The sequence below is a fragment of the Ambystoma mexicanum genome, chromosome 7p, assembly GCF_040938575.1.
Source record: "Ambystoma mexicanum isolate Mex_15411 chromosome 7p, UKY_AmexF1_1, whole genome shotgun sequence".
Classification (NCBI taxonomy): domain Eukaryota; kingdom Metazoa; phylum Chordata; class Amphibia; order Caudata; family Ambystomatidae; genus Ambystoma; species Ambystoma mexicanum.
The window spans coordinates 653,426,551-653,440,741 of NC_090939.1; the positions used below are offsets into that span (position 1 = coordinate 653,426,551).

Below are 14,191 nucleotides of genomic sequence, written 5' to 3' on the forward strand. Positions count from 1 at the left end.
AAGGTGAAGAATGAGGCGAATCGCTCTTTGACCTCCGACTGCTTAGAAGGTTTGGAGCATTTCTTAGGACTTTGAAGTGACTCCCTTTAACTCCCATATTCAGAGGATTTCCTCTTCGAGTGAATAGAGAACAGGGATTTAGATACAGACCGACCTACAGTGAGTTGAGCCTTCCTCTCCTTCAAGGCTCTGCTAGTGATAAACTGACATGAACTACAGTCGACTGTGCTCTTTACAGAGACACCAGAGGCATATACTGAGCGGATCTGTGATGGACATCTTCGATTAATAATAAGCACACCTCTTGAGAACAGCCTTTGGAGTAGCCATACTTGAAGAAACAAAGAATCGCTGAGGCAAGTGAAACCTCGACGAGCAGTGCATGCGGAAAAACGGAGCGGAAGCAACGGACACACTTCCTGCTATTTACACCAACATCACGTCCAAGTGCAGCGATGGAAGCCGCTGAGGGACACCGACCTGATGATACATGGTGCCCCCTGCTGTCGAAAACGTTTCTGAAGCAGCAAGCAGGATATTGGTATTTCGAAGATATGGAATCCGTGGGAGGACACAATCCATTAGTAGAGAGGGGTGTCTGGAGACAAAAGGGGTAAATAAGTCACTGCTTCCTTTCGTGGAGGAAGGAGCAGAACCAGCTCAAGACCTTGCCACTGATGCCAAATAAAGTTTATACAGTAGATCAAAATAGTATCGTTAACTGCCTCAAAGGCAGGAGAATAATTTAAAATTCTCGGTGCCCCGACACCACCATCATCATTCCCCCAGTTTCTAAAATCGACAGCAGGCAAGAGTATAGACTTTCTACTACATCCAATGTGGAAACCAACCAGGAAGGGGTGGAATAAAAAGTTACTCTTCAACTAAGCTCGGAAGAGCCCTTGCACACAAGTTTCAAACTTTCTCGTAAGGACATGGAGGAGAGATATGGGGAAAAATATGGCTGGAATAGAAGCATCTAGGATGTTTGTTTTAAAAGGGGAGTCATGGTGGATTAAAAAGCTTTGGAGAGCATACTGGACCACAGAACCGTACCAAGCAGCTGAAGGGGAGGAGGGCAGCTACTTTCTAAACGAAATATGATTAATGCAAATTGAGGTTGCACTGAAGTCTGAGCTTCAATCACCTAATATTCTAAGCAATCCTATGATTTTGGACCAGTGTGGTTGGCATGCAGGAAAGCACCTTGGATCAAAACAAGGACTCAACCTCCGAGTCTCGAAATGTTAAGTTATAGTCTAGAAGATCCACCTCCACCACATATTGACTTCAATTGTAAACATATTTTACACCAGGTCATGGTTCACTTAGCAAACAAACTTAGTGTTCAATGGAAATGTTAGGTTTTATTTAACCACAGACAGTTAAAACAGAACGCTTTAACGTGGCACAAAAAAGAAAGCCTTATAACAAATTGCTTTCAACTAAACAGAGAAAAAAAGCCAACATGTGTTTCAACATTTCACAGGTTTTAATTGGGGCTAAGTTACATAATTTCTACAAAAAGCACCATTGAAACCCACATTATCACTATTGTAAATTTTAATTATGCAACATTGTAAATTGCTGTAACACTAATTTCTATGCAACATTGTAAGCCTCGTATATTGTGTTCACTGCGCCCGGTTACCCTTGGGTCTGGCGCGCAATACAAATAAACAAACAAACATTGGGAATGTCCCAAGTGGAAGGGGATGTAAGGGAGAGCAAACACGAACAAACAAAAAAAAATAGAAATTTGTGTTAATTCTGTGCACCCCTATACCCTGTCAGACCTGTATCACATACAACTCTATTTAGAATCAAATATACTCTTAACCTCTTCATGACTTAATTACATAAACAACCGCCTAACAGTGGCTTGCATATAATCATACATTTAAACAGAAGTGCCACCTCCTTTTGTGATGTTCCACTCTAATCGCCGTAACACAGCTGTTCCAGATCAACTATGGCCTAGCTCTCCCCACCTTTACCAGAAACCCCAATGTATTGAAAGTGCACTGTTCAAAATGAAATGGTAATAAGTTCACCTATAATGCGATATGCCTTACCTATCTTGGACTTTTAACTAGTCCACCTAGTAACGAGTAAGAAATGGAGGGGACATATTAATAGTCTTAATCCAAAATCTCTATGGAATGGAAGCGAGGATGATTGGCAAATACCAGACTAACAAAAGGATTAAACTCAGATCATGAAATGGGAATTTTCCACTAAATGTATGTAAAATAGTGCGTCATTGAATCATTCATCTAACCGGTTTCATGTCAACGTTTAATATTATACTCTGAATGTATCTAAAATGAAGTGTCATTGAAACATTCACCGAATCGGTTTTAAGTCATTGATAAACACCAGAATTTTGAGTATGGTATGTTATTGATGCAGAACCCAGTGCTAAGAAGGCAATTAGCATGATCATGAGGTTTTGAAAGTTAAACCAGTGCTGAGCAAGACATTGGGTCTTTTAAGAGGGATAGTTGATGGAGATCCATGTGGTAAGGAGCTCTCACCGTCATTAACAAAAAACTTGCACTGCGTGTTCCACAAAGATTCAGTGAGATAGGATATCTAGCTATGCTGACTACGGTTACTTAGCAAGGATAAGTCCTCTTTGGATTTTATTTTGCTGGGAGTCCGAAAGGAGATGGGATACGAATTATTTAATAAGATTTTTTTGAAATTAATGTCTTATATGCACAGCACTTCACATTTTTTCAGGATATATTACAATCATGAGAGGCCCAATGCTTATAAATCACTAGAGGCCACATCCTTACCGAGTGTTTCAGCCTCAGATTTGTTTACGTTTGCCATTATACGCGTTGCACCTTGCGTCAGAAGGCATGATGTCAAATTTTGAACGGTGCACTTTCATATATAGGGGGTGATGGTGGTGAGAGAGTCAGGCCACATTTGATCTGCAACAGCGGTATTAGGGCGATTAAAGTGGAACATCACAAAAAGAGGTGGCACTTCTGTTTAAATGGATGATTGCAAGCATGGCACTATTAGGTGGTTGCTTACGTAATTAAGACATGAAGACGTTAAGAGTATGTTTGATTCTAAATCGAGTTGTATGTGATCTAAGTCTGAGGGTATAGGGGTGCAACAGAATTAATGTCTATTTTGTTTTCGTTTCTCCTTGTTTGCTCTCCCTTACATCCCCTACCTCTTGGGACATTCCCAATATGGGTTTCAATACTGCTTTTTTCACAAATGATGTAACAAACCTGTGAAAGGTTGAAACAGGTGTTGGCTTTTTTTCCTCTGCGTTTAGTTAAAAGCAATTTGTTATAAGGCTTTTCTTTTTTATGCCAAGGTAAAGGCATTGCTTTATAACTGTCTGTGGTTAAATATAGCCTAAAGACATTTCCATTGAACAGTAAAATGGTTGTCTAAGTGAAACTATGACCTGGGTTAAAATATATTTACAAATGAAGTCAATATGTTTTGGCGCTGGAGGTGGATGTTCTAGACTATTACTTTCTTAACGAAGACTGCAGATTTGAATAGGGGTGTTGTGTGTTACATGTTATTAGTAGATCGAATTAGGAACAATAGAATGCTAATGTTGGGCTCTAGAATGTTGGGGGTTGGTTGGGCAATCTGGTTATAAAATAAAGTATAGATTATATTTGTTATCGCCACCGGCAACGCATTCAATGATAGGTATGAAATATAATCTTCCGCTTCACTTTGCATCATTACATCCGTCCCATCCACTGGGTGCCTTGATAAATAATCGGCTGGATTTGCATCCTTCCCTGGTCGGTGGACAATCTTATAGTTATATTCTTGTAGCCTCAAGCCCCAACGTTCAATTCTTGGGGGCATTTTTATTCGAGGATTTCCGAATATTGAGATTAAAGCTTGATGATCCGGTACAAGCCGCGGATTCGACTTCCTAGACTAGACTATTACACAGCTGAGGAAGATGAGGAGATCAGAAAAAGAGATTTAATGAAGCGTCTGAAAACTAAGGAGTGGGTCGACATGAAGAAGAAAGCTGCTGAAATAAAACTACAGGAGGGAGACATTGTGGTTGTAAAGCAGAGGCAGCGAAAGAAGATAGACTCCAAGTACAGACCGACAAAGTTGAAAGTCACTGCTGTAAAGGGATCGTTGGTCACAGCGGTTGGAACTGGTGGTGAAATCACTAGAAACATATCCTTTTTCAAAAAGATTTTTCCTCAGGGGCATGAGAGGGAGGAGACTGGGAAATGTACAGAACTGATTGATGACACAGATATTGATTTAACGTGGTTATATGTGAATGAGGATAAACCTGTGGAAGGAGGAAAAGAACGGGGTTTGAGGGAAGTGTGCACAGAAGGGAATGTTGATGTTAGTGGTGGAGAAGGTCAAGGCATGCATGTGGAAGGAGGCAATTGTGTTTTTGGTGGGGACATAGAAAACAGGGACGTTAGAGATGATTTTCAAGATAATCATATGAGGAGTAGATTTCAAAGAGTCATTCGCAAACCAGAGAGACTCATTGAACAAATGTAATGCTTGATGAACTAAAGGGGCAGCCATATGATAAGTAAGGGGGGGGGGTGTTGTGTGTTACATGTTATTAGTAGATCGAATTAGGAACAATAGAATGCTAATGTTGGGCTCTAGAATGTTGGGGGTTGGTTGGGCAGTCTGGTTATAAAATAAAGTATAGATAAGACGTTCAACCTCTTGGCTAATTATTCATTTGGATAATATAAACAATACACAACAAGGGTCTCCCTTTAGCCACCAGCCTAATTTTGGGGCACCAACCAAGGGCAACATTTCGTGGGGAATAGGACATCAATAAACAAGACTGGGAGTTGGGGGTGGGGGGGGTAAAAGACAATAAAAAGGTAGCTGCTGTACTGTTGCCTTCATTTAAGTACCTTTGGCCAGAGGGGCTTCTTTTGGCAAACTACTTCTGCATCGGTAAGTGCTTGTTTGTAGCTTTTCATTGCTGTATGCACCTCTGCCCTCTGCGCTTGTGAATGGTAATCAGAAGGATCTGAAACAGAAGCAAAAGAGCGTTAGCAAAATATTTATACCATAATACATCAGATGATTTCTGCCAATGCCTTTGTTAGAAAGTATTGCTACGCCATTGAAGCTATGCACTTGCTGACAAACCCATAACACGTTACAAAAATGCTCTACACATAAAATGGTCTGCATTGGTTGCTTCCATTGTTTACTTCCATTGTTTAACACTTCCTGACCTTGGTTTACTGCCTCCAACATACAGTGGTCCTTTCAATCGTCACCTACACCGGACACTGGAGGTTGACTTATGCAGGTGTTTGGTAGAGTGATATAAGTCACCTTGCACCCACTTATAAGCATAGGTCTACTTTGAGGATGGAATCTAGGTAAAAGTAGTGACCTCATAAGATGCTGCCATGGTTGCACAATTGGCCAATGGGTGATTCAGAAAACGTTACTCACTGTAGCAACTGTTGTACTCCAAGTGCAGCGTCCCCTTTCTTCCTTACTTTTGTGACTATTTGTCCTACGGGGCCAGGCCAGTGTTTTTTAGCAGCATAAAAAAATGTACTTTTGTTTTTACGCAAAACCGGGCGCATGACCATCTAGGGTACCACCTATCAATGCCCCACCCTAGGCTTCAACATCCAATCACATTCACTGAGGTAGATACGAGATTGATGGCCAAGTTGTTAAGGAGGGAGGGTAGACATATGGAGGAAAGCGGTCCCTAGGCTAGAAGCACAGTAAACACTATGTTGAGTAACCTTTCTTATGCCCAAATCCCATCCCTGTTCCTCCGTACTTTTGGGCGATTACCAGGCACTTCTGAGATATGGGAAGGATGGTCCCATTACCAGCTTAAACAGGTACATAAGGACTGCCTGTCTGAACTAACCATCCTATCTGAAGCTCACGTCCACAGAGCAATGCCTGTAGAAGGCATAAGGAGTAGCCTAGGTTGCTGCCTTGACATTTGTATCCCGGGTATGGTGTTGTAAAGCCACCCAACCCCTCTCACTTGATGCGCATTAAGCCCTTTAAGAGGGGGCAAGCCGTGAATAGTGCAGCTTGTCACAATGCAGGAAAATAATCCATTTATAGATGGTGGACTTGGCTGCTTGGGAGCCTTTGTTAGTACCACCAAATCCAACAAAAAGTCTCTTGGAGAACCTGAACTTTTTAGTCTTGCCCAAATAAAAGGTTACCAGTCCTCCTTACGTGCAGGTAATGGGGGACACTTTTTTGCATCATAAAACAGACTTCGAAAAATAATAATGGAAAAGCGATTTCCTGATTTAGATGGAACAAAAGGTGAGCATTAAAGACTACCCTGTGCCTTTAGAACACACGTTTCCCCAGTTGATAAAACATCTCTCAGATGGTTCTCATCAAAATTATAGCAACGAGAAGAACAAGTTACTTTCTTACCTGGTAACGTTCTTTCGATGGGATGGTCCGACGACGTATTCCATATCTATGACAGTAATCACCACAGCTGTGCTGCTTCGGAAACTTTTTCGGCGTCTGCGTCCTGCGTCGATGACGTCGATGCGCCGCCGTCGAGGACCTCGTCCGACGTCATCCGATGTGATAAGTAGGACGCACGACGCCAGTAGCCTCAGTTGTAGTTTTTTCCCCCCAGAACGTGTGACAATAGTCAACTGCCAGTCCGACACAAAGCCTTGCGGAACGTAAGCTGCAAACGCAACAGAAATTCTGCAGCGGGGAAGGCAGGGCGGGAGCGATATGGAATACGTCGTCGGACCATCCCATCGAAAGAACGTTACCAGGTAAGAAAGTAACTTGTTCTTCGAGGGGATTGGGTCCTCCGACGTATTCCATATCTATGACAGACTCCCAAAGCAGTACCAAATCAAGGAGGAGGGAAAGAATTTAGAAACAAAATTTAGAATAGCCAATCAAATAGCAGAGCAAAGGACCGCCTTGCCAAAGGCCAGATCCTGCCCTCTGATGGAATCGAGGGAATAATGCCGCACAAATGTATGCACTGAAGCCCAGGTGGCAGCATCACAGATGTTGCGAATAGGAACACCCCTCTGCAGGGCAGTAGATGCAGCCAAGCCCCTGGTAGAATGGGCCCGCAAGCCAGCCGGAGGGTCCTTGCCCGCCAAGCGGTAACACTCCGAGATGGCCAAAATAATCCAGCGGGACAAAGTCAGTTTCGTCACAGCTTGCCCCAAGCGCTTACCAGCGTAACCAATAAAGAGTTGATCGTCCACTCTGACCCGGGACATGCGAGAAACATAAAAGCTCAAAGCTCTCCTAGGATCAAGCCTATGGAGCCTCTCCTCTTCCTTACCAGGATGCGGAGGAGGATAGAATGCCGGAAGAACAATCTTCTGGGCCAAATGAAATTCCGTCACTACCTTCGGAAGAAAAGAAGGACGAACTCGAAGGACAACCCTGTCCTTGTGAAATACAGTGAAGGGTGGCTTAACAGAAAGTGCCTGTAACTCACTCACTCTGCGAGCGGAAGTAACCGCAACTAAAAACACAGTTTTCAAAGTCAACAGCCTCAAAGGGCAAGAATGTAACGGCTCAAACGGAGCACCCATAAGAAACCTAAGAACAAGGTTCAAATCCCAACCGGGCACCAGGAAAGGCGACGGAGGGAACACATTAGTGAGCCCTTTCAGAAACTGTGAAATTAAAGGGATTTTAAAGTAAGAACATTCTTCAGATGAGCGCTTAAAGATGGACAGCGCCGCCAGGTAACCCTTAACAGTACCCACTTGCAAGCCCCTGTGGGCCAAAGAAAGCAAAAAGGACAGAACCATGGGGATGTCACATGCAAAAGGATCCACATTCTGAACTCTGCACCAGTCGCAGAACTTACGCCAACGGCAACGGTACAGAGACTTAGTTGCGGGCCTTCGGGCCGAAAGCAACACCTCCATCACGTCTTCAGGGAGGTCCCAATCCTTATACCTCAACCTTTCAGAAGCCAAGCGTGAAGGTTGAGGGATCCGACCTCTGGATGGAGAACCTGACCCCCCTCCCGTGAGAGCAGATCGTCTCGGTAGGGAAGACGACGTGGAGGGCAGATGGACAAGTCGAGAAGGTCCGGGTACCACGTCCTCCGAGCCCACGCCGGAGCAATGAGGATCATCCGGGAACCGAACTTCCGTAACCTCCGCAGCACTTGCGGGATGACGGGGACCGGAGGAAACGCGTACAGCAGCGGGAACGACCACTCCACCACGAACGCGTCTCCTAAGGCTCCTTTTGGAGGAAATTCCCGCGAGCAAAACCTTTCGCACTTCCGGTTGACACTGGAGGCAAAGAGATCCACTTGAGGGGTCCCCCAAAGGGCGAAGATCTCCAGGAGAATCTCCTGAGCCAACTCCCACTCGTGAGAGATCGTGCTCTGCCTGCTCAGAGCGTCCGCCGTCACGTTCTCGACTCCGGCCAGATGAACTGCCGAGATCGAAACTTCCTGCTGGATGGCCCAGAACTCGAGCTGCATCGCCTCCCTGCACAGAGGAAGTGACCCTGCCCCCCCCCTTTTTGTTGAGGTAGTGCATGGCCACTGTGTTGTCCGTCAGGATCAGGACATTCTTCCCTCGCACCGTCGGCAGAAAAGCCCTCAGGGCTAGCCTGACGGCCCTCAGCTCCAACAGATTGATATGGAGTCTGGACTCCGACGGAGACCAACGACCGCTGACTGTCAGCCCGTTGGCATGAGCTCCCCATCCCGTGAGGGATGCATCCGACACGATCGTCACCTCCGGCCAGGGAAGCCAAAACGGAGCCCCCTTCATCAAGTTGCCTTCGACGGCCCACCACAGAAGGTCCCGGGCGACCGAGGGCGGCACCTGAATCGGGTCCGACATCCTGCCGGAGGACTGCGACCATTGCATCTTGAGTGCCCACTGCAAAGATCTCATTCGCAGGCGAGCCTCTGGCACCAGAAGAATGCAGGATGCCATGAGGCCGAGCAACCTCAAGAACTCGAACGCTGGGAGCGTCTGGGCATGCTGAAACTTGCGCACCATCTGCTGAATGTGAAGAGCCCTCACCTGGGGAGGAAAACACTGCCCCAGGGAAGTGTCGAGCACTGCTCCGATGTACTGGAGCCTCTGCGTTGGCGTCAAATGGGACTTCTTTAAATTGAGGGAGAAGCCCAGCCTGTGAAGGGAGTGGCAGGCGACGGACAGATGATCCAGGACCTGCTCGGGAGAGCTCCCCCTGATCAACCAATCGTCCAGGTAGGGGTAGACGTGAATCCCCCCTTGCCCGAGATGCGCTGCCACCACCACCATGAGCTTGGTGAAAACCCTCGGGGCGGAGGTCAAACTGAACGGCAGGACCCGAAACTGAAAGTGCGAGTCGCCAACCGCGAACCTCAGGTACTTCTTGTGCTTGGGATGGATCGGCACATGGAAGTAAGCATCCTTGAGGTCGAGTGACACCAACCAGTCCTGAAGCTGAAGGGCCTGGAGGACTTGAGAGAGGGTAACCATCTTGAACTTGTCCTTCCTGAGGAGTTTGTTCAAACCGCGCAAGTCCATGATGGGTCTCAATCCCCCGTCTTTCTTGGAAATCAAAAAATAAGGGGAATACCATCCCTTGTTCCTCTCCGCTACAGGCACCAGTTCTATGGCGCCTTTCTCCAGCAGGGCTTGAATTTCCTGCGCAAGGAGCGGATCCGGACACTTCAAAGAGAGGTTCCCCGGTGGATTGTCGCGAGGCCTGTGCCGAAAGGGAAGACAGTAGCCGTGGGTTATGATCTCCAGAACCCACACATCCGAAGTAATGGCACGCCACTCTACAAGATGCTGCGCCAGTCATCCCCCAACCGGCGAACCATGGGACAAGGCCTCATGACTGAGTAGGAGCGGCTGCGGCGTTACCTGAGGGCAAAGAGGCAACTGCCCGAGCGGCCTTGGCACCACGGGTACCCTGTCGTCCATCTCTGGTACCCCTGCGTTGGCCCCTTTGACTGCCAGCTCCTCTCGCTCTACCAAAGGACGAGTAATAGCGAAAGGAGCCACCCCTCCACTGCTGTCCCCTAGGACGAAAAGGCGGAGGTTGGCGAACTGCAGCGCCCAACGACTTCGCTGCAGCTTTTGAGGTCTGCAACCTCTCAAGGCTCTCGTCAGCCTTGCTGCCAAAAAGATGTTCACCATCAAAGGGCATGTTGAGGAGCCGGGACTGCACATCAGGAGCAAACCCCGACTTCCGCAACCACGCAAACCTGCGTATCACGGTGCTCGCCGCCATGGACCTACTGACGCATTCAGCTAAGTCCAAACCCGACTGAACGGACTCACACATGGCATCCTTACCATCCTGGACCAAAGCAAGGAAACCAACCCGTTCGTCCCCTTCGGGAATATGTTCAGCCGCTAACGCAACACAGTTCCACAGAGTGTGCGTGAAACGTGACAAGGCACAAATGGAGTTGGCCGCCTGAAGCGCCATACCACCAGAAGAAAACACCTTCGCCCAGCCATCAAAACGTTTGTCGTCCCTATCAGGAGGGATGGTAGGGTACGACGCCTGCTTTGCCGGGGCCGTGGCCGCCTGCACCACCAAACTTTCCGGAGTGGGGTGCCTGGTCAAGTAGCAGGGGTCGCCACTGGCTGGACGGTATTTCCGCGACAAGGATCTGCCCACTGCCGGGAGACTCTCCGGAGCAGTCCAAGCCGCCGCCACCCTACGCTGTAAAGCCATATGGAATGGCAGAACCGGGTCAGATGGGGGACCAACATCAAGGATGTCCGTCAGATCATCCTGCACAAACTCCCCTGGGGGAGCAGACCATCCCAGATACTCAGACACCCTAGCCATAAGGCGCCGGTATGAGGAATCGGCATGGGAGCCAGGCTCAGGCCGACCAAATTCCACCTCCGGAGAGGTGTCCAGACCACTAGCATCATGCAGCGACTGCCTCAAATCGTCAAATTGACTATGGCCCGAGACAATGTCATCCGGCACCAGATCAGGAACCAGGCCAACCGAATCCTCATCCGCCTCCGAAATATAATCCAAGTGGTGGAAAGGCACCTGAGAGTGCCTGCTCTTAGCCAGAGCCTTCCTAGGGGGTACACCCGAGACACCTCCGACACGAAAGGCGTCGATGGCGTCGAGCGAATCGGCGCCGCCGTCGAGAAAACCGGCAACGGCGCCGAGAGGATCGGCGTCGAGGAAATCGGCGTCGACGTCAGATGCAGCGCCTCCAATATCGGCGGCGTCGACACAGCCCTCGAAGCCGGAGCCCCGAGCGTGTCCCTCGACGACCTGAACGTCGACGGCTTCGACGACTTCCTCGGAGCCGGAGCTTCGAGAAAGCCTGTCGACGCCCTCGACGCCTCAGACGTCGATGTCTTCCTCGAAGACATCACAGGTGCACACGGTCTCGATCGCGTCGAGGACCGGGACCTGGAACGGGTACGGCGAGAACGAGCCTCCTTGTCCGAACGGGACCTCTCCCGTGACTCGTGCCGACCACTCTTGCGAGCGGCGTCTCTCGACCTCACACGGCCGACCCCACTCGGGGGCGCGGACGGTTGAGTACCCTGCGACTCAAGAATCGCCAACATTTTCTTCCCGAAGGAAGCCCATTCCTCCGGCGTCGCACGGCTGGTGGGATAACCGACGTGCCGGGCAGAGTCCTCGGAAGAGGACCTGGAAGGCGACCGGTGACGGCGCTTCCGAGAACGCCTCGAAGAGGCAGAGGAGTGGCGAGACCGACTCCTAGAAGAAGACCGACGAGACCTCCGACGATGACGCGGAGAGTCACCCCTCGAATCATCCGTCGAAAGCCCCGCCGACTTCGACTTCCGGGGCTTGGACACCCGACCTACCGACAATTTCTTCTTACGTTCGCGTAAGGCCTTGGAAGTGAGCGACAGGCAGTCGACACAGTCATCCGTGTCGTGGGCCTCCCCGAGGCACCAGAGGCAGGCGTCGTGCGAGTCAGTCACCGACATCTTGGACCCACACACCCCGCACTTCTTGAAGCCCGGACGCAGGGTTGAAGACGAAGTGGAAGACATCGCTGCGAAGGAATATTCACAAACGAACAGGCTCGAAGAACCAGAAAGAACAGAACTCCAAAGAGTCGAGGCTAGAACCGAGAAACACGAAGCAACACGTTCGCGGAAAAAACGGAACTGAGGCTACTGGCGTCGTGCGTCCTACTTATCACATCGGATGACGTCGGACGTCGGAGGAGGTCCTCGACGGCGGCGCATCGACGTCATCGACGCAGGACGCAGACGCCGAAAAAGTTTCCGAAGCAGCACAGCTGTGGTGATTACTGTCATAGATATGGAATACGTCGGAGGACCCAATCCCCTCGAAAGGCTGCTTTCCAGAAAACAAGAAGACCATCAGTGGTGGCCATAGTCTTTGAAAGTTTTACAGCAGATAGCCGTCAATATTAAGTTTTTGTTGTACGGAGGAAAGAAAGACCTCCTCGAGTGAAGAGAATAGGGAGCTAAGCCATTCCTGCTCAAATTAGTTTTTACAGAATAACAAGACATGGCAAACAACTCCACAACTCGCATTTTACAACAGCATTTCATGTCCTTAAAGATCTTATCCTTTTCACTTCGATCATTTAGAGGGAGCATGTTCAGGCAAGACTCCACTCCTCAGTATTTTTAGTACATAGTTCCCCTCGCTGGACTGCATGACCAGTTGACTAACATACAATGTCAGAGAGGACCAGGTGCTCCCTTTTAGTCTGCCTCTCTCCAAATCATGCCTTAATGCACTCTGCTTCAGGGTGTTTAAGTGATTCAATGACGTATACAGAGCACCATCCACCCTATGCAGTTCTCAGCTTCCCAAATTTTTCCGGGCTTCTCTTTACCAGACATATTTATTCATCAAGGAAGAACCTGCTATTTGACTCATTGCCTTACTCATGTGGGGGTTTTCAGGAATCTCTCAAGTATATCTGAGAAATAAGACGCAAACCTCAGCTTCGTCCGAGTTGCTATACTTGCGATCCCCAGTTCTAGACGCAGTTAGGGGTGCCCTACAGAAGAGACAGTCATTTTAAGGTTTTGTTTTGTATTGCCTAAATGTGGGAGCAGTTGTAATAGCCCCAAAGCTCACTACCATGTATAAGTAGGGGGTGCACAGAATAGCCCTATGAACACTAATCAAGCAAGCAGGAACCATACATACATACATACATATGATAAACCTAAGGAGTCTCCCTAACCTAGCCAAAGCTTTCATCACAATCATGTTGAGAAGCATTGCCCATTTCCCATTTTTAGCTAAACGTAATCCTAGATAACATAAGCCAGCCGCCTCGATGTGCACCACGTTTAGAATGTCATCCAAGTAAGCAGAGAGCAAGGGTTACCAGACATTTGGTCGAAAAAAATTGGTCGACCAGACAAATGGTCGAACCAATTTGGTCGAAAACCAAATGGTCGAATTTTTTTTTTTTTATTTTAACCCTTTTTTTAATTTTTTTGGGGGTGTCCCCCCCCAACCCCCTTTTTTTCCTCTAATAACCCCTTTTTTTACAAAACGAAAACCCGAAAAATAAATATATAAATAAAAAAAAAAAATTCAACCATTTGGTTTTCGACCAAATTGCAGTCGACCAGTTTTTTTTCGACCAAATGACTGGACACCGAGAGCAAGTTCTTGTGTTTTTCTAGCAACCAGTGGGAGAAACTAGTCCATCAGCCCTTGTATGGTGATCCGATGGGCACCGTCATTACCACTTATAGGATGTGAACATTGACAGTGGACAACCCAAGATGGTCTAATGAGAGCTCTTCATGCACTACGCTGCTAAAGTCATTAATGGAGAGATCAAGTCTAGCCACATTTCTTCCAGAATCATTACCCTCTTCGATTGTAGATCCATAGCCTGTGACCAGGATTCTCTCAAAGCAAGCAGAGTCCTAATATTCAAATAGGCTAAGAGGACATCAAAGACACAAGAGGCTATGAGGCCAAACAGTCTCTGTAACCACCAGGCATTCAGAGATGATTGGCTGGGGAAGGGGGAGCACATGGTCCAAATGGCTAACTGTGTACGCTGTAGAGAAGACCAGGGCATAAGCAGTGTTCCAGCAATACCCAAGACTACCTCAGGTCGTCTACCAGGCCAAGGTCGTAAAAAAGATGAGGCAAGAATTTAAATGTTTGTTAGACACTTGTGGAACTATGTCCTCGCCAGCCA

At 47.9% G+C, this 14,191-nt stretch overlaps 1 protein-coding gene across 1 annotated transcript in view; it reads right to left on the reverse strand.

The window, feature by feature from the left end:
* LONRF2 (LON peptidase N-terminal domain and ring finger 2) overlaps positions 1-14,191 on the reverse strand; it is an 882,740-nt gene that overhangs the window by 648,079 nt on the left and 220,470 nt on the right. Inside the window, exon 2 of the mRNA XM_069636696.1 lies at positions 4,914-5,032. Within this exon, the coding sequence (XP_069492797.1) occupies positions 4,914-5,032 (119 nt within the window). The remainder of the gene's footprint in view (positions 1-4,913; positions 5,033-14,191) is intronic.